The sequence below is a fragment of the Geotrypetes seraphini genome, chromosome 8 (genome assembly GCF_902459505.1).
Source record: "Geotrypetes seraphini chromosome 8, aGeoSer1.1, whole genome shotgun sequence".
NCBI classification, from domain to species: Eukaryota; Metazoa; Chordata; class Amphibia; order Gymnophiona; family Dermophiidae; genus Geotrypetes; species Geotrypetes seraphini.
Genome location: NC_047091.1, coordinates 75,610,137 through 75,630,667, shown reverse-complemented (window position 1 = coordinate 75,630,667; position 20,531 = coordinate 75,610,137). Strand labels below are relative to the sequence as shown.

Genomic DNA, 20,531 nt, shown 5'->3' with positions numbered 1-20,531 from the left:
TCATATCTCCCCTGTCCCTCCTTTCCTCTAAGGTATTCAGGGCTTCCAGTCTCTCCTCGTACATCTTTTGTTGCAAACCTCCTATCATTTTTGGCGCCCTCCTCTGGATTGCTTCAAGCCTTTTTGTGTCCTTCACCAGATATGGTCTCCAAAACTGAACACAATACTCCAAGTGGGGCCTCACCAGCGACCTGTACAGGGGCATCAACACCTTCGTTCTTCTACTGATTACGCCTCTCTTTATACAGCCCAGCATCCTTCTGGCAGCAGCCACAGTCTTGTCGCACTATTTTTTCACCTTTAGATCTTCGGACACTAACACCCCAAGGTCCCTCTCCCCCTCTGTGCATCTTCAGTGGACTCTCTAACCCCACTTAACCTTTTTGCTCCAAAATTTTACTTTGTAAGATGATGGGGTAGACTCACCATAAACTGTAGTCATGCGTTCATGGATCTCCTGATTTATTATTTTTTTTCCCTTTTGTGAGAAATTTTATCCCAGAACGGTGCTCCAAATCTAGCAGTTTTTGACTTGATTCGCACAAGAATTCTCATGATACCCTATCTCTTGGAATATTAGACTCGCACTGAGCTGAAGCTGTGCATGAGTAACCTTGAGACATGTCACATTATGCACAAACTCATTTCAGCACGCACACTACTTTGTTTCATACTCGGGTAGATAAATTATTGAACACCCCTTGTGCCATTGTACACACGAGGTAGAACAAGGTCTTGATTCAAGATATTTTGGTCCTTCAACTTTCTGGAGCTTTCTGCAATTTGATTATTGCTACAGGCCTTCTGCCTTTTCTTCCCAAGAGCTTATTACAGTAGCTTAAGTCAACAGATAAGGAAGCATTTTCTTATGTTTGCAGTGCTTATGGCCAGAATACAAAATATTCACATAGAATTTGTTTTATCACACACCACTTTGATCTCCTATATCTTTTCTACTTCTAGAAACCATAGCAAGGGCCAACAATAAGGTTTTGAACTTTTTTGCTTACCAGAAATAGACTAGTTTGAAGGTCTGGAATGGTTTCTGTAGCCTTGGCACATAGAAAACTGGTATATATTCCAGTTGCCTCTGATGTTATGTTGAGTGCTCCATAAGTTCATATCTCTCCCCATCTTATGGCAGCAGACTAAACTTATGGGTTTTGGATGGTCAATGTGATCTGTTCTAAGACATTTCAACATCCTCAGATTTCCTAGTTGCTGCATTTCCTCTTTAGTGTACTTTAGAGTTTGGCAAATCTTGACAAGTGGTATGCAAAGGAACCTTTTCTTCACATCTTTCTTTTCTTCAGAACATAATCTAAAGTAGTAATAACTCAGGGGACCTTTTAAGTTCAAGTTGCAACTTTGTTTTTGCCTGAAAGTTCTCTTGAGCATTTCATCCACATGTGGTACACCTTTTCTAAAATGGAACACTATGGGGCTCAGGTTATTATTGTACTTTGTGTGTATAAGTGATTTGAAAATGAACTCCTATATATCTTCCTGTGCATTTCTCTTCTCATGAGTGGAGTTTAATTCTATTTAAAGCATGGGGCCTTCCATCCTTTGAATCCCTTTACAGTAAGGTTCTTCCAAACAAAACTTAATTATTTTTGGTTTTTATCTACTAATTTTGTGCTACAAACTTGTTACATGCACAGATCCTTTTCTATGGTTCACAGATGCAGGAATTTTGGCTAAATAATTCTGTCCTTTTCTTCCAAAAGCAGTGACCTCATTTCAGATAGATCAGATATTTACTTTGGCTCCATGCCTGTTGTATACTTTAGAACAGTGTTCTTCAACTGCCAGTCTGCAGAAAATTCCTGCCAGTCCATGCAGGGCCGATGAGATCATGGGGAGCCTCCAACAATGACTTTCTCCCCTCCCAGCAGCTCTCGGTACTTGCTAGCGCAGCGATTCACTTCGGCAGCCTTGGGGCTTTTGCTGAGTCACGGCCCGCCTCTGATGATGCAACTTCCTCTTTTCTCAGAGGCGGCGTGATCCATCAAAGGACCCAAGGCTGCCTTAGTGAATTGCTGCGCTGGCAAATACCGAGAGGTGGGAGGGGAGAAAGCCACTGTTGGAGGCTGGGAAGCTGCTGGACAAGGGAAAATAAAAGGACAGCTGCTATTGGACCTGAAGGGCGGGAGAGGGAGAGATGCTGCTGGGAGGGGAGGAGGGAAAGGAGGCTTGGAAGCTGCTGGACAAGGGAAAATAAAGGGACAGCTGCTACTGGATCTGGAGGGAGGGAGGGAGAAGGAGAGATGCTGATGGGAGGGAAAGGAGGCTGGGAAGCTGCTGGACAAGGGAAAATAAAGAGACAGCTGTTACTGGACCTGGAGGGAGGAAGAAGGAGAGATGCTGCTAGGAGGGGAGGAGGGAAAGAAGGCTGGGAAGTTGCTGGACAAGGGAAAGTAAAGGGACATTTGCTACAGGACCTGGAGGGAGGGAGAAGGAGAGATGCTGCTGGGAGGGGAGAAGGGAAGGGAAGAGAGTTAATGCAGGACAGGGGGAGGAGGGAAAGGAGAAGAAAAAGGAAGGAAACAGCTGGCAGTGAGATTAGAGGAGGGGAAGGGGTCAGGGTGGAATGGAGAGATCATATGAGGGAAAGGGAAGAGATAGGAATGAGAAAGTAGAAAGATTGATGCTGGGAAGGAGGTCAGCAGAGAAATAAGGAGAGAGGGACAAAGATGCTAGATCTGGTGTAGGAGAGAAAAATGAAGAGAGCAGTGAAGCTGAAATGAATCATGTAAAAATGCTGGATGGACAGGGGAGAGAGGCATAGAAAGAAGACATATCATATGGAAGGGGGAGAGGGCAGACAGTGGATGAAAGGGGCAGATGCTGGATTGAAGAGACAGAGGGCAGACGCTGGAAGGAAGAGAGTGAAAAGAAGATGAAAGCAGAAACCAGAAACAACAAAAGATAGAAAAAAATAATTTTATTTCTATTTTGTGATTAGAATATATCAGATTTGAAATATATATCCTGCTAGAGTTGGTGTTAGACATAACTGAGGACTGCAAAGCCCAGGCAGTGCATCTTTAGCTTCCAGCTGGCTTAAGGTTCACTCTGACCAGGGGGCAGTTGCCCTAGTTGCGCTTCTTTAACACTATTCCTGTCATGTGTGACTGCAGTATTCTGTTAGCATGATATTTCTGTGTAGCATTCTGTAATAATTTGGCTTATTCAGTTTTCTTGATAGTAGAGTGGATATATGTGAAGGGGAGGGGAGACAGGAGTTTTGTTGATCCTTGCTCTGTATTATTTGTATTTATTAAATGACAATTGTACAGAATATGGTTTCTTTTTATACTTTAATAAAACACATCCAATATGAAATCATAACTGAGCTTGTGCAGATGGGACCAGATGGCTTGCGGCAATCGAGCTCGCGGAAACGGGTTTTTTAAATTTCAGTCTTAGTAGTTTGCCAGTCCACAAAATAATTCTTTTATTTTCGATGGTCCATAGGTATAAAAAGGTTGAACACTGCTTTAGAAGAACTTTGAAGTGACAAACCAGTTTCCATATTGATTTTTCTGTTTAAAAAGTTTATGTAAAGCGAACCAACTTCTGGTAGCTGAAGTAATTTTTTTTAGCATATACACTCATGGTACATGGGCTTGTCGTGCAATTGACACTTGCATGACATCTTTGAGGCTAAAAGCTATGGGGCTCATAATCGAAAGTGAAAAACATCCAAAACAGCCTGTTGGCATTTGGACGAACATTGTCAAAATACATCCAAGTGCCGATAATAAAATTGATTTTTGGATATATTTATAAATGACCTAGGCCTTCACAGTGCCGTTGAACAACCAGAGCTAAACGGGGCGTTTCAGGAGGAGTGTCGAGGGTGGGAATTGGGCGGGACGTGGGCCGGCTTAGACTTAGTCGTACTGTATAAACCGAATGTTTTACAACACTGTATAGACGAAACTTGGACGTTATGACTTAGACCCGTGGTCTCAAACTGGTGGCCCGCCATGTACTATTTTGAGGCCCTCAGTATGTTTATCAATCACAAAAGTAAAATAAAACAATTTCTTGATCATATGTCTCTTTAACTATAAATGACAATATTATTATTAAGACTTATCCGAAAGGAAAGATTTATTATGCAAAATTGTAATTTCTTTAAGACATTAACTATTTTTTTCTGAGGCCCTCCAAGTACCTACAAATCCAAAATGTGGCCCTGCAAAGGGTTTGAGTTTGAGACCACTGACTTAGACCATTTAAAACATGGTCTAAGTCACAAAAACCAACCTGAAGTGACCAGATAAGCACTGCGAACACATAGTACAGACTGCCACACACTTACCCCAGTGATCACCGATAAACCCCATAAAAATCTTAATCACAACTTTTAAATTCTGCCTCCAGAACATCAGCACCTGGCAGCCTGGCATAGGAAAGCCTAGTCGCGCTGCACAGAGGCGTCTTAAGTGGTCTTGGGGGTGGGTTAGGGACCCATGGAGAGGACGACCCATGCCCATAAGCCACTGTAATGACTGCATTGATGGTGAAATATGTGCACTCCCATAAACCCCCCAAAACCCTTTTGTACTGCCCTTTAAGTGGCTCCTGCAGCCATAAGGGCTATTGGGGTGATAGATAGGTGGGTCTAGGAGATTCTGGAGGTGGTTTAGGGGGTTCACCATTACCTATAAGGGAGCTGTAGTTAGATGATTACGTGGCACCCTTTATGTGAAGTTCATAGCAGTGCCCTGTAAGGTAGCCCACTGTTTAGGTGCCCTGTGTGGGTGTTCTGTCCATCACTTTGCAGACCCCTCCCACATCCAAAAGGTCTGTTTCTAGGCGTTTTGGATTTGGATTAAAAGTTGGACGAAAATGTGGTATAAAGATGGACAATTTAGCAATCTGGACGATCAGGGGGCTGGACGTATAGATAGACAATTTTCGAAAACATATTTTTTTGGACGTATTTTCAAAAATGTGTCCTACGCTGTTTTTTTACTTTGGATGACATGCGACTTTAACGAAAATGGACTATTAAAATTTGATATACTGCTATAACTTCCAACAGTTCTAAGCAGTTTATGATGATAACATTATCTAAAGAAAAAGAACTCATAAAAAAAGAAAGTACAGTCCTAATAATATTCATGCAAGACTAATAAAAACAAATTCTTTTCTGATGTGTCCCAATCGAAACAAATTAGTAAGTATGGTCATTTTGAGGCATATCCTCACCAAAGTCTTCTTGAAATAAATATGATTTTAACAATCAAAAGTTCAGTGTTAAATGTTCACTAATCGTTTTACTTTTCAAAAGTTTTTGTTTTGTTTTGTTTACTAGAGATATGTTGTGATGAGTATTACGAATACCATCTGTCCTCAAGTGAAATGGAAGACACAGGGCCCATTGTTTTATATAGTTAATTAATGTATCACAGCTGTTTATTTCTACTATATCATGTATAATTACCTAGTGTATCTCGGATGTTCTCTATTTACCATAACTCGATCATTGTATCTCTAGCTCCCAAATATGTCTTGTCCATATTTGTCTTGACTACACTGTGTATGTACTCCTATAACCCGTTCTGGGCTCTTTTGGGAGGATGGGCTAAATAAATGAATAAATAAATTAAAATTTGAAATATTGACCATCTAAGGCTACTTGGTGCCTTATAACCCACAGACTCCGAACTGGTCTGGTGGGACTAAAGGAAATAAAATTAACAAAAAAGACCTAATTTCTCCTTCTCTTTCCTTGCAGACCATTCTTCGAGGGGATGTCTCAGTCCAGCTCTCAGACTGAGATAGGCAGCTTGAACAGCAAGGGGAGCCAGGGCCGAGATGCCAGCAGTCCAGTAAGTCTTTCTTCTGAGAGAGTCTTTTCTACACAAAATAATAGAAAACCAGACAGGAGAACCTGTCAGAATGGGGAAGCCAATTGGTCTTTGCCATAATTTACTATGTTGCTGTATTATTATGTAACGTTAGTAGTGGTCTGGTTCATGCTTCAATGACTTGTAGTGAGTCTGAGAGTGTCTCAGCAATCTGTTGTGTCCCAAGAATAGTTGCATAGACTCTCTTCTATCTCAGTGGAGGCACATGTTCATAGTTGGTTTTTTGATCATGTACCACTGAAAATCCATAGCAGGAGGCTTCCATCTGTGTCTCCTGGGCTCTTCTAAACATCTTTTGTGACTGTCCTTTTGATTTCTGCCCAGCCTGCATTCTCCTGTTCCCAAGCCTTTCACACATTGCTGACCGTTCTCAAAGAAATTTGCACAAGTAATGAAGTAGTGGCCTAGATAAACTTCATAAGAATAAAATAGTGCTCCTCTCAATGGCTTAAAAGCACAATTTCACAGTGTATATACATTTGGCCACAGGAAAAAGGGGCAGAGTCAGGGAGATAAAATATAGGCATGATTTTATTTTGGAATCACCTTGCTTTACCTTGTTTTTATGCAGGTGCCCATGGTCTGCCGGCTCCATATTTTCCACGAAGAACTTCCTATGGAAAATTAACTTGCAGTTCCATGGGTGCAATCCAGCTATCTCTTATAGGAATAGAGATTTGTCTGAGATTATAGAGCTGCTCCTGGAACCCAGGAGCCACAGGCAGTCTCCTGGCATCATGGCTCATAATCTAATCTGTTTCAGTTAATGGAGGTAACTAAAACATTTTGTCTTTCTGCAGGCAGAAACTCCCAGTTTGGAGAAAGTGAAGCGTTCTGGAAGCAAGACCCTGGAGGAGGGTGGAACTGAAGCAGATGTTCAGGTAAATGCAGCTCTAATAATTTGTCCTTTGATATAAACAGTTGGTACTCTGCCAGTATGATCCGAGACAGTAGACCCTGTTAATGAGGCCTGGTGTGGTATCTTAGTATAGATAGTGAAGGAGCAACAAGGGAATTTGTGAGATGGACTTTTTGCAGTCTCAATCTCACAGAACCCCTAGTTACTCCTACGCCCTCTGATGTTTGTTGCTTTACTGGGACTCAGCTGGCCGGCCATTGAATCCTTATATATAATGCTGTACCAGATGCTCCTCAACCATATAATTGTGATAAATACAGCTAAGAGATCCCATCTGTAGCTTCAATAACCTAGATTTACATGTCTTCATTAAAAGATGGATAATTAGCCACACATTATTTGATGACATCAGGATAGTACAACTCCAATCTCTCTCTTTCTTTCTTTCATATATATCTATATCTATCTGTATATATATATATATATATATATGTATGTATGTGTGTGTGTGTGATAAACACAACTAAGGGATCCCATCTGTAGCTTCAATAACCTAGATTTACATTTCTCCATTAAAAGCTGGATAATTAGCCACACATTATTTGATGACATCAGGATGGTACAACTTCAATCTCTCTTTATTTCTTTCTCCAATCTCTCTTTTTCTTTTTCTTCCTTCCTTCCTTCCTTTTTTATATATATACGTATATAAATGCCTCAAGCTCAAATACAAAAGTCCTCTTGGCATTGTGATATGACCAACAGCAAATCCTATATCAGTCAATGGTTATCTCAAGCAGCCCTCAAACGAGCAAGACGTCTAAGCCATAAATGCATGCCCCTTCGAGAAAAATTTTTTTTAAATCCCTGAACACTATCAGCCTAGCACCCAGGAAATCAAAAATAAGTGCAGTGACAATGACTGAGACAATGCAAGCAACAGATAGCATTGTCACTTCCACTATAAATCAACTCCTAAATTTTAACTACCTATGTGGGAGGCAGACTGCAGTTTTTAGGGAGGCATTTCCACAGATCTTTAGGTTATCAGCATCTGCTCTAAATATGTTAAGTATCTTTATGTAAACAGAGTCGAGCTTCCATTTTGGAAGAAGATTCAGTATATAAATCTAAAGATATTAGATTAATAATCCAGTGTTACCAAGTGAACTTCTCCAGATGTTCTCAGTTTTACCCCACACATCAAGCATTCCACAACAGTATATCATTTATTCAAGGACAAGCAGGCAGCATATTCTCACATATGGGTGATGTCAACCACAGAGCCCCGATGCGGACAGCTTCACAAACAGACTTGCTTGAAGAACTTTTACAAAGTTCGCGACTGCTGTACCACGCTGCGCGAATGCCATCCCATCCAATGTAGGGCACGTGTCTCCGCAGCGTCTCCTCAGTTCTAAGTTTTCCACGGAGCTGAGAAGCCCTCGTTTCAAAGCTCTGCGTGAGAGTTAGTTCTTTTCATGCCTTCTCATCACTGAGAGTCGTGTTTTTGTTATTTCTTACAGGGTCACTGCATTGCGTGTGTTTAAAAATTTTTTTAAAAGTTTTTGTGGGGGGTTTTTTTTTTTTCCGCTTGTGTCACGGCAGGGTCTGTTCCGCGGCCTCAGCCTGCGGGCTTCAATTTAGCCGCGGCCGTTTTTCATTCCATGTTCCGGCTGGTCACAGGATTTAAGAAGTGTAGCCGGTATCAACGCGCGATCTCTATCACTGACCCACACAAGTGGTATGTGCAGTGTTTAGGACCTGATCATCATCTGGAGTCGTGCGCCCATTGTGGTACACTTTAAAATCAAGCCCTTAAACACTGTCGAGTTCAAATTTAAAAAGCATTTGGGGGAATTGATCTTTCTTCAGCTAAAACCTCCACCCCGATTGCGACCTTGATCTCGACTCCCTCGAAGTCTTCTCTGGGGCCTAAACCTTCAACCTTGACTTCGACCTCGCTAAAGCCTCCCTCGATGGGGAAGTCCTCATCAAGTTTATTTAAAATTTCTTAAACCGCCCAATCAAGCCTTCTAGGCAGTGTACAAAAAAATGCCAAAATAATGCGCCAATTAAAATACAATATAAACAAAAACAAACCAGGGGAAATGATGCTTTTTAAAGACATTGACGAACGGGAACAAAAGGGAAGAAGGGTTAGAACTATAATTGATAGAAAGAAAGAGAACACTTAAGGGAAAGAATAAAAAAGGTAGAGGGAACTGAAGGTAGAAACCTTTCTTGAATCTAAGTCGTCCTTAGAAGGACAGTTTAAGTTACAAAAGCATCAATAATAATAATAATAATAATAACTTTATTCTTATATACCGCCAACAATCTTGCGACTTCTAGGCGGTTTACAATAAAGAGAAATTGTACAGACAGCGAATTACAGAGTATAGCAGTGTACATCTGATTATAACAACATTAATCGTGATAACAACAGTTCATATGCTGCAGGGCCATGCGGCTTACAAAGAATTAGAAAAATTCCATAAATTGAATGGAGTATTCATAGTTAGTGATTAGGGGTTAACAGTTTACAAGTTCGGTTTTGGGATGGTATTACGAAGGGGGGCTATTGTCCTGGTTCGTTCCCTAGGTATTTCGAGAACAGGTAAGTTTTTAGGTGTTTCCTAAATTCTCCGTATTTGTTTGTGTGTGTAATTAATTTTTCTAGGTCTTTGCCCCATAAGGCTGCTTGGTACGATAGAAGTTGTTGATGGTATCTCTTATATTTGCATCCTCTAGCCAGTGGGGAGACGAGAAAGAGAAATGTCTTTAACTTCACATTAAAATTGGCAAGGGTTGTTATTTCGCGTAAGTAATTTGGGATACTGTTCCAAAGAAAGGAGGCACTAATGGAGAAAATTGTAGTCCTCATTGCACTGATATGTTTCAATGAGGGAATGATAAGAAGGTTGTGAGCTGTAGATCTTAAAGTCCTAGCTTGATTATATGAGATAAGTAAGTTGTTTATAAATTCAGGCTGGTTATTTGCTCTGGCTTTAAAGGGGAAGTCTGCTAAATCGTCTCTGGAAGGGCCGTTATCCTCAGTGTCTCTATCAGGTAAGCTGTCTAAGCCAGTCTTTCAAGAGTCGCAGCACATTCCAACAGCGACCTTAGTGGGACCGGTTGCTTCGAGACTTCCCAAGAAGCGTATCTCAAAATCGAGGCAACATTCTTCTTAGAGGTTGTCTTCCTCAGAATCCATTGCCACACCAATTGTACCAGCTCCGGTGGTCTCGGTGCCGGCTTTGCAGAATATGTTGGAAACTATTCTGCATCAGGAGTTTGGTAACATGCTTGCCAAATTGACTCCTGCCTCGACCCTTCTTCCTGCAGTCCAGCCTGAGCACTCAGCAGTATTACAAGGAGTCGAGTCTTTGTGAGTGCCTCGAATCCAACCTGAACACTCTATTCAAGGAGTCGAGTCCTTGAGAGTGCCTCGAGGTCAGTCTGAACACTCTATACAAGGAGCTAAATCCTTGCACGTGTCTTGACCTTGATCTTCAGCTTCCAGCCCTGCCTCTCAACATAAGGCATTGTTTTCTTCGAGGCACAGGGCAAGGACTCCTCGACATTCCTCAACGAGGCTGGATTCAACTCGATCAATACCTCGTGATTCGAGGCATATTTCCTCTTCACATCATCTGTTGAGACATTCATCGAGGCCCAGGTCTTCTTCTTGAGACAGACCTCGTTTGTCGAGGCATCGAGACTCTTCAAGACAACCAACTCCTTTATCGAGGAAATCTACTGTGGACCCTCACATCTGATAGCCACAGCATTCTTGCCAGTCAAGTTCTTCTCCTGTGAGGTTTTCTTCACCAGCTGGTTCTTCAAAACAAAAATGTTCTGCTTCTCCTACTCATTCCAGAAGTGGTCTTTCATCAGCATCTTTGCCTATGGATTCAGATCTTCGCTATCAATATTCCAGAGAAGCTTCACTTTCTTTCTCTGCCGTAAGGGGTACTTCAAGGGGCTCTCGTTCACCTTCACTACAACAGGGCCATCCCTCTTCTGATCCAGTATATTTTACTAAGTTCCTAAACCAAATGAGTAAAGATCTCAATATTGCTTTAGAGTCTGATTCAAAATACTCTAAGGAGTATTTGGAAGAGCTGGGTATGCCTAATCCTCATAGGGATTCTCTCAAATTACCCATGAATGGCATTCTCTGTCAGACTTTCAAGAGAAATCTGGATATCCCATATTCTGTTCCTGAGGTGCCAGCAAAGCTTGAATCCCGTTATAAGATGGTTCATTGTAAAGGGTTTGAGAAGTCTCAACTGTCCCATCAATCTCTTCTCGTGGAGTCCTCTTTGAAATGAACCAATCATGCTAAAGTTTATGCCACAGTCCCTCCTGGCCGAGAGGGAAGGACCATGGACAAGTTTGGCCGTCATCTGTATCAAAATTCTATGATGACGAATTAGATTTTAAACTATAATTTTATCTTCACATCTTATCTGAAGAATTAGGTCAACGCCATGCCTACTTTCTTCAAGTATCTACCTAAGCATCAGCTTCCAGAGTTTCAACACATGCATCATACTCTGGGTCAACTCCGCATGCATATGGTTCAGGCTGCATATGATGCATTGAAATGTCCTCCAGGGTCACTGCGTTCTCGGTGGCCATGCGTCGTCTAGCCTGGCTCTGCACCGTAGATATGGATCCAAATCTACAGGATCAACTGGCCAATATTCCATGTCAGGGGAATGAGCTGTTTGATTCTGTTGAGACAGCTACAAAACACTTGTCTGAGCATGAGAAATCGTTTGCCTCTATAGTTAGGCCAAAGCCTTCCATTGCTAAGAGTTATAGGCCTCCTCCATTGTATCAGAGGCGTTATCCTCGGAAGTCAGCACCTTATTCAAGGCCGCTTCCTAAGAAACAACTGCAACAACAACAACAAAGGCAGCGTAAACCTCAGACTCCTGCTGCGCCCAAGTCCACTTAGCCTTTTTGACCATCTAACACAGAGCATAACCTGCCTCTGTCCTCTCCTCTTCCCATCGTAGGTCGTCTCCATCATTTTTATCAATGATGGGAACTAATTTCATCCGACCTCTGGGTCCTCACAATAATCAGGGAAGGTTACTCTCTTCACTTCCTTCCACCTGATCTTCCCCCAAGGGAGTATCCTTCCAATCTATCTCAGACCACCCTTCTTCTTCAGGAAGCTCAAACTCTGCTTCATCTCCATGCCATCGAGGAAGTTCCTCTGGAACAGCAGAGCACGGGGTTTTACTCCCATTACTTCCTTGTCCCGAAGAAGGCAGGGGATCTACAACCTATCTTGGATCTCCGAGCTCTCAACAAATTTCTTCTCAAAGAAAAATTTCAGATGCTGTCTCTAGCATCTTTGTATCCCCTTCTAGATCACAACGATTGGTTATGTTCTCTGGATCTCAAAGAGGCTTACATTCACATTCATCCAGCCTCTTGCAAGTTTCTCAGATTTCGGGTGGGAAATCATCATTTTCAATACAGAGTGCTACCTTTTGGCCTGGTATCATCTCCCAGAGTTTTCACCAAGTGCCTGGTTGTAGTAGCAGCAGCTCTGCGCAGCCATAGTCTCCAGGTTTTCCCGTACCTGGACGACTGGCTCATCAAAGATTTAACATCTCAGGGGGTTATTGTAGTGACCCAACGGACTATTTGGTTCCTCCAAAGTTTGGGGTTCGAAATAAACTTTCCAAAATCTCAGCTACAGCCCTCTCAGATTCTACAGTTCATGGAGCTATATTGGACACTGTGCAACTTGGAGCATTCCTTCCTTAACAACATCAGGATACTCTCATGCAACTTTTTCTCAAAGTGTCGTCCTTCACCTCACTCTCAGCGAAACACATGGTGGTTCTACTAGGGCACATGGCCTCTACAGTTCACGTGACTCCTTTTGCCAGACTTCACCTCAGAATTCCTCAGTGGACCCTGGCATCTCAGTGGGTGCAGGCTTCCGATCCATTCTCTCAGCACATTACAGTGACTTTTTTGTTGATATAGTCACTCTACTGGTGGATGCTCTCTTCAATCTCTTCAGAGGTTTACTGTTTCAAACGCCCCCTCATCAGAAGGTTCTTACGACAGATTCCTCGACCTACGCTTGGGGGGGCTTATCTCAATGATCTCTGCACTCAAGGACATTGGTCCATCATAGATCATCGGAGTCACATAAATCTGTTGGAACTCAGAGCGATTTTCAATGCTCTCAAAGCTTTTCAACATCTTCTTCGTACAGACAATCAAGTAGCCATGTACTATGTCATCAAGTAGGGAGGAACAGGATCCCTCCCCCTTTGCAAGGAAGCTCAGAAAGTTTGGAATTGGGCAATTCTTCATAACATCTTTCTGAAAGCGGTCTACATTCAAGGAGAGAAAAACTTTCTGACGGACAAATTGAGTCGTCATCTACAACCTCACGAATAGACACTCAATTCGTCACCTCTCCATCACGTTTTTTTTCCAGTGGGGAACCCCTCAGATAGATCTCTTTGCGTCTCCCCACAACAACAAACTGCCTAAGTTTTGCTCCAGGATCTACTCTCCTCACTACCTGGAGGCAGATTCTTTTCTTCACCCAAGGAAATGATACACTGGCAGACATGATCTGGAGCTCCTTTCAGAAATGGATTTCCTGTCCTATTAACCCTCTTTCTTCCTCCCCTTTTAAAGTCAATCAATTTATACCTTTGCTTAATCTTTGTAAACCGCATAGAACTTCACGGTATTGTGGTATATAAGCTGTTATTATTATTATTATTATTATTATTATTATTATGGACTGGACGAACAAATTCCTGTATGCATTTCCTCCATTCCCTCTAATTCTCAAGACACTTGTCAAACTCAAACACGAACATGCTACCATGATTCTGATAGCTCCTTGGTGGCCCAGACAACCTTGGTTCTCCCTTCTACTTCAACTCAGCAGCAGGGAGCCACTACTTCTACCAGTTTTTCCGTCTCTGCTTACACAGAGTCAGGGTTCTCTACTTCATCCCAACCTGCAGTCTCTACATCTGACAGCTTGGTACCTTTCAACGTAACTGCCAAGCTACAGTTTTCTCAATCTGTCAAGGACATTTTAGAGGCTTTCAGAAAGCCTACCAATAGGCAATGTTATCACCAGAAATGGATTAGGTTTTCTGCTTGGTGCGCTCTTCATCACAAGGAGCCTCAGTCTACCTCCTTGTCTTCAGTTTTGTATTGCCTGTTTCATTTATCCCAATCAAGCCTCAAATCAACATCCATTCGAGTCCATCTCAGTGCAATTGCTGCTTTTCATCAGTCACTGGAGGGGAAACCCCTCTCTGCTCATCCTGTGGTTTCTCGATTTATGAAAGGACTTTTCAATGTCAACCCACCTCTCAAACCGCCTCCAGTGGTTTGGGACCTCAATGTGGTTCTTGCTAAATTGATGAAGTCTCACTTGGAAAGTGGTCTTCCTCATTGCTCTCACGTTTGCTCGCAGTCAGTGAGCTATAAACTTTAGTAGTGGACCCACCTTTCACAGTGTTCCATCACGACAAGGTGGTCCTCCATACTCATCCTAAATTCTTACCAAAAGTTGTTTCAGAATTTCCAAAGCCTCATTCTCACCCTGGAGAAACAGATCTTCATACTCTGGGCTGCAAGCGTACTTTGGCTTTCTACTTACAAAGGACTAAGACACATAGATCTTCTCCTCAACTTTTTATCTCCTTCGATCCAAACAAGTTGGGATCAACCAGTTTCCAAGAGAACCATCTCCAACTGGTTGGCTGCTTGCATCTCATTCTGCTATGCTCAGGCTGGACTGCATCTAGAAGATCGAGTCACAGCCCATAAAGTTAGAGCCATGGTGGCATCTGTAGCTTTCCTTAGATCTACTCCTATTGAAATCCGCAAAGCTGCCACTTGGTCCTCGGTTCATACATTCACCTCTCATTATTGTCTGGATTCTTTTTCCAGATGGGATGGCCACTTTGGCCAGACAGTATTACAAAATTGATTCTCATGATTTGCCAACACTCCCACCATCCCATTCTGGTTAGCTTGGAGGTCACCCATATGTGAGAATATGCTGCCTGCTTGTCCTGTGATAAAGCACAATTTCTTACCATAACAGGTGTTATCTAGGGACAGCAGGCAGATATTCTCACAACCCACCCACCTCCCCTGGTTGGCTTCTTAGCTAGCTATCTGACCTGAGGAGTCGCGTGCCCTATGTCAGGTGGGAAGGCACTCGCGCATGTGCGATGTAGAAGTCGCAAACTTTCTAAAAGTTCTTCAAGCAAGTTTGCTTGTGAAGCTGTCCACATCCGGGCTCTGTGGTTGACGTCACTCATATGTGAGACTATCTGCCTGCTGTCCCTGGATAACACCTGTTATGGTTAGTAACTGTGCTTTTCCTGACTATAAAATCACCTTGCTTTTGCTAGCTGATAATCAAAGAAATACCACCTCACGTACTGCGACAAGGCTTTATTCAAAATTTTTCCTTTTCTATAGTACCTAAAAATCAGAAAGACTAAGTTCTATTCTTCAGCAACACAATCTCAATGTCTATGTCAAAAATGAAAAATTTGAGAATTCCCTTGCCACAATCTTTCCCTGGTTGGGTCAAAATGACTGCTTGACTCCTACACCTGAAGAATGCCTACTCACAAGTCTGAGTGCACCAGAAGTTCCTGCATTATACTTGTGAAACTAACACTTCCAATACAAGCTGTTTCCATTTGGGTTTTTTTCCCCTCACCATTCATTTTTCACCAAATAACTTGCAGTATTGCCTTCCAACATCAAAGGGAAGAACACTTTTTTTTTTTTTTTTAATAAATTCTTTATTCATTTTACATCTTACAACAAGTGTATCAATAAATGACAGTTGAAATTTAATACATCACTTGAATTTCTATCATATTTAACATTTATACAAAATATTTAATCCCTTCCCAACCACCCCTGCCATAACATATGCAATCAAATATGACCTATAAAATATTATTTTCTATTGATCCAAACATTGAATAAAATTCTGAATCCCCCCTCCCACCCCTTTACTTGTATTGTATTATAATGGAAAAATTGTATCTATTCATTATAATAATTTGTCAATGGCCCCCATATCTCTTTAAATTTCTTATAATTCCCTTTTTGTATGGCTATTGTTCTCTCCATCTTATAGATGTGACACAATGAGTTCCACCAAAAACTGCAATTAAGCCTGCTCCAATTTTTCCAATTATGCGTGATATGTTGTATGGCGATTCCTGTCATAATCAATAAAAGCTTATTATTGTTTGATGAAATTTGGCTCTTTGTTCTCATTGACATACCAAATAGAATCGTATCATACGACAAAGCTACAGGATTCTCTAATAAACAATTTATTTGGGTCCAGATTGATTTCCAAAAGGTCAAGATAAAGGGACAATCTAATATAATAAAGCCCTAAGTGCGCGTGCGCACTCCCACCTGCATGCTCCGTTTTCCGTGAGCTGCAGGTAGGAGTGCGCATGTGTGCGGCGGCGCAGAGCCTGTCGGACGCGACGGCTCTTGCAGTCTGAAGGATGTGAACTGGCCAGGGCGACGTCAGCGGGGGCCGGAACGAACTTTAATTGCTGCCTCCCAGGCTTCTCCTCCTGCTCCGGCTGGACCCGCGTAAAAAAAACCCAAAAAAACCCCCCCAGAGCTCACTTCGGGTACGGCAAGGGCTGAGGGTCCTGAAACCTTCCGATTCAAGCAGCATCTGCAGCACTCTACACATGCTGCTTTGGGGCCTTCTACTGAAGGCCCCGAAGCAGCAGTGTGTAGAGTGCTGCAGACGCTGCTTGAATCGGAAGGTTAGTCGGGACCGCGGGAAGGGAAGGGGGAGCGGACTAAGGGAGCCGGCCAGACCGCGGGAAGGGAAAGGGGGTTAGGGAAACGCTGCTGCTGCACAGAGAAGTGGTGTGGGGGGAGGGAAATGGAGGGGGAGGGAATCCTGCTGTGGCTGCTGCACAGGGAAGTGGTGGGAAAGAAATGCTGCTGCATAGGAGGTAGGGAGAGAGACAGATAAAAAGAAAAGAAGAAAGACACAGGGGCAGGGAGAGAGACAGACAGACAAAGGGGGCCAGGGAGAGAGACAGACAGCGGGAGGGAGAGAGAGACAGAAATAAAGACACACAGACATATATTCTAGCACCCGTTAATGTAATGGGTTAAAATACTAGTAGTATAATAAATGATCTAATGTCCCAATCTCAAGATTACAATGCTAGCATCTATTAGACTTAGAGCTGTTTAACTTCTGTAATCTAACTGGTGTCCAAAATGCTCTATGTAAAAGGAAAAACCAAGTTTATCTCATAGATGCTGACACTGTACATCTCATCCTCCAAGACCAAATTCGTGGCCATTGAGACGCAGTAATTTGATGCTTAATCTCAATGCTCCAAATGTCCCTAAGTCCAGTTTTAGTTTTTTTATTTACAAATCCATTTATCTATTTATACCACTGTGCGGCCTGGTGTCCCAAGAAGTCCACCTGAAAGCATAAGAATTCTAAACTATATTGCATATTAAGATTTTTCCAATCAGGGAACCCTGCCTGAATGGCCTGCTTCAGTTGCAACCATCTAAAACTTTGTGATTTATTAAGACCATATTTTTGTTGCAGCTGTGAAAAAATCAAGCAGTTTACCATTTGAAATTACATCATCTAAAATCTGTATACCTGCTATCATCCAATGCTTCCAGAAAAGGGAAGAACACTATGTATGCCTGTATGTAGTACTCCTGGCAGAATTCCCCAGTCACACAGCTGTTCTGCACAGAATCTTGATTGCAGTGGCGTCTCTGCTTGGGCAAACTACTACTGCTACTAATCATTTATTTAGCGCTACTAGACATACACAGCACTATACAGAAGAGACAGTTTCTGCTCAAAAGAGCTTACAGTCTAGTCAACACAGACAAACTAGACAAGAAGGTACATCAATACACTGTACTCAGGTGGAGGAACTATAGAGGGAATGATAACACAGATATTGGTGCTTAGAAGGTGGGTTGGATTTTGGAATAGAAAGCATCTTCAAAGAAGTGGGCTTTGAGTCTGGATTTCAAAACTGCCAGAGACTGAGCCTGATATATCTAGTCAGGCAGTTTGTTCCAGACATACGGTACAGCAAGGTAGAAGGGACGGAGTCTGGAGTTGGCTGTAGTGGAGAAGGGTACAGATAAGAGAGACTTATCCAATGAGTGGAGTGCCCGGGGTGGGGAGGGGGAATGTGTGGGGGGGAGGGGGAATGTGTGTGGGGGGGAATGTGGGGTGTAGAGCTGCCCAATTCAAATCGATTCACTGATTCACTTCAGTTGAATTGATTCAATCTGGGAAAAATCTGCCTCACCAATTCATTGCAAGCCCAGCATCATCATGGTCTGGGAACTTCTCCACAGCGGCAGCCTTCACAATACACTGCTCTTGCTGGCATCGGGCCTTCCTCTCTGCTGGGTCCTGCCTTCACGGAAAGAGGAAGTAGGTGGCAAAAGGCTGTGCTGCTGACTTTTATATGTGTGTGTGTGTGTGGGGGGGGGGGGGGGTGAGGTGACAGAGCAAGTGAGGGAAAGAGGAAGGGAATAAGGGGAGTTGTTAAACCTCAGGGGGGCATGGATGGAGGGTGCTGAATCTTGAGGGGAGGGGAAAGATGCCTTACTACAGGTAAGGCAGGGAAGGAGATGGCCTGGAGATGAGAGAGAGATTAGATAAGGCAGTGGTGAAGAGTGGGAGAGGCTGAAGTCACGGAGGGAGCAAAAGAGAGAGAAATGCTGGGACAGGGAAGCTGATAGAGCAGAGGGAAGAGGGAGAGAAATGAGGAGAGAAGAGTAGGAAAAATGCTAAATCCACAAATGGACTGAAAAAAAGAGATGCTTGCCCTGGGATGAGGGATGTAGGAGGAGAAAGGGAACAGAGGGGGAAAAGCTGGACAGAAGGAGAGGCAGTGCCACGGGGGAGAGATGGGGACACAGATGGAAGGGGCAGAGAGAGAGAGAGAGAGAGGACAGATGCTGGATGGAAAGAAGAGAGTAAAGAGGATGATTAAAGCAGAAACAACAAAAGGTAGAAAAAATATTTTTTTGTTGCTTTATTGTAGCTATATTGATAAATGTTTTTAAATAGAAAATGGAAATGTAGTAATTTTAATACATATTTTACTAACCAGGTCAGGACAGGATACCATAACAGCAATATACTGTACTAACCTGAAGAATGAGATTTTGGCCTCTGAAAGCTAATTTAAAAATGGACTAGTCCAGTAAAATGGTGTATTCTTATTTTCCATTTTTGTTTTATTCCTTATTTGTTAATTTGTAAAGTGATTATTTATCATTTTTTTCAAATTTACATCTGATATCATATTTTGCACAGTAGTAGGGGATGTGTGTTACTGTTTCTATGGTGTTGCATTGTATACAGAATCTGGCGTCTTAGCTGTTTAGTTTAATTTTTGTCTACCTATTTCTAACTTTAGTTTGTGATTACTTATTCCATACTGGGGCAAGGGTATATCTGTGTTCTGTGTGTATGAAAAGGATATGGTTTTCTGTAGCACTGACTGTGCAGGATCAATCTATGATCCCTCTACACAAAAAGTGGAAGTAAGGAAGAATTAGGGAATTAAGGGCCAGTATGTCTGACTTCTGTAGTAAGCAAATTAATGGAAACACTTTTAAAACGGAGAATGGTGAAGTGTCTGGAATCCAGTGGATTAGAGGACTGGAGGCAACATGGGTTCATAGTCAGTAGCGCACAGTTGTCTTGCACTGAGTTTTCGTTGCGCAATTGTCCGCGCGCTTTTGTCTTGCACGCATTTGACTTGCCACCGGCAACATGGATTCACTAGAAGTAGGTCTTGTCAGACAAATCTGGTCAATTTCTTTGACTAGGTGATGGTACAATCTAAGGGGGGGTGAAAAACTAATGTGCAAGACAGAATAGCGGGAATTGGGTGTGATTGTATGTGATGATCTTAAGGTGGCCAAAACAGGTTGGAAAGGTGACGGCGAAAACTAGAAGAGGTATGGCCAGTAGGAAAAAGGAGGTATTGATGCCCCTGTATAAGACTCTGATGAGACCTCATTTAGAATATTGTGTACAAATCTGGAGATTGTATCTTCAAAAAGATAATTTCAGATTTCTGCTTGAACCAGTCTATAGGCTTGTGTACCTTCTGATCTCCACCTCATTCATCACAGTTTGAGACTTCCTTGTGTACTCTGGACTGCAGACAAGCATTGCTGCATTACCCCATCACACAACACTTTCACAAATCTTCACAACTCTCTTCTACAGTTTGTATGCTTCTTTTATATACCGCTTCTTTACATTCTGGTACACTTAAGTACTTTTCCCTACCTGTCTTGGCAAGCTAACAATCTACAGTACCTGGGGCAACGGAGGGTTAAGTGATATGCCCAGGGTTGAAAGGAATGGCATGGGGCTCAAACCCATAACCTCAGGATGCTGATGCAGCAGTTCTAACCACTAGGCCAGTGTCTTAAGTGCTTTGAAAATGAGCCCCTAGTGTACTAGTTAACTCTGAATTATGTAAACCAAAAATTTTGAAGTATGGTTTACCTAAGTGTGCTTTATCACCATTACTTTTCAATCTTTATGTATGACTGCCAAGAAATATGGAAGACAGTCAAAAAGAAAAACTCGCCTTAGGATATAGGCAGTCATAAAAGGCAAGGGAGACAGCTTTTCAACCAACGATGACTTCTTTATTCAAATTGTGGTCCCAACAAGG

At 42.4% G+C, this 20,531-nt stretch overlaps 1 protein-coding gene across 1 annotated transcript in view; it reads left to right on the top strand.

Moving 5' to 3' along the window:
* Positions 1-20,531, top strand: part of PACS1 (phosphofurin acidic cluster sorting protein 1) — a 202,230-nt gene that overhangs the window by 116,291 nt on the left and 65,408 nt on the right. The window contains exons 10-11 of the mRNA XM_033955834.1: positions 5,756-5,849; positions 6,689-6,769. Of these exons, the coding sequence (XP_033811725.1) occupies positions 5,756-5,849; positions 6,689-6,769 (175 nt within the window). The remainder of the gene's footprint in view (positions 1-5,755; positions 5,850-6,688; positions 6,770-20,531) is intronic.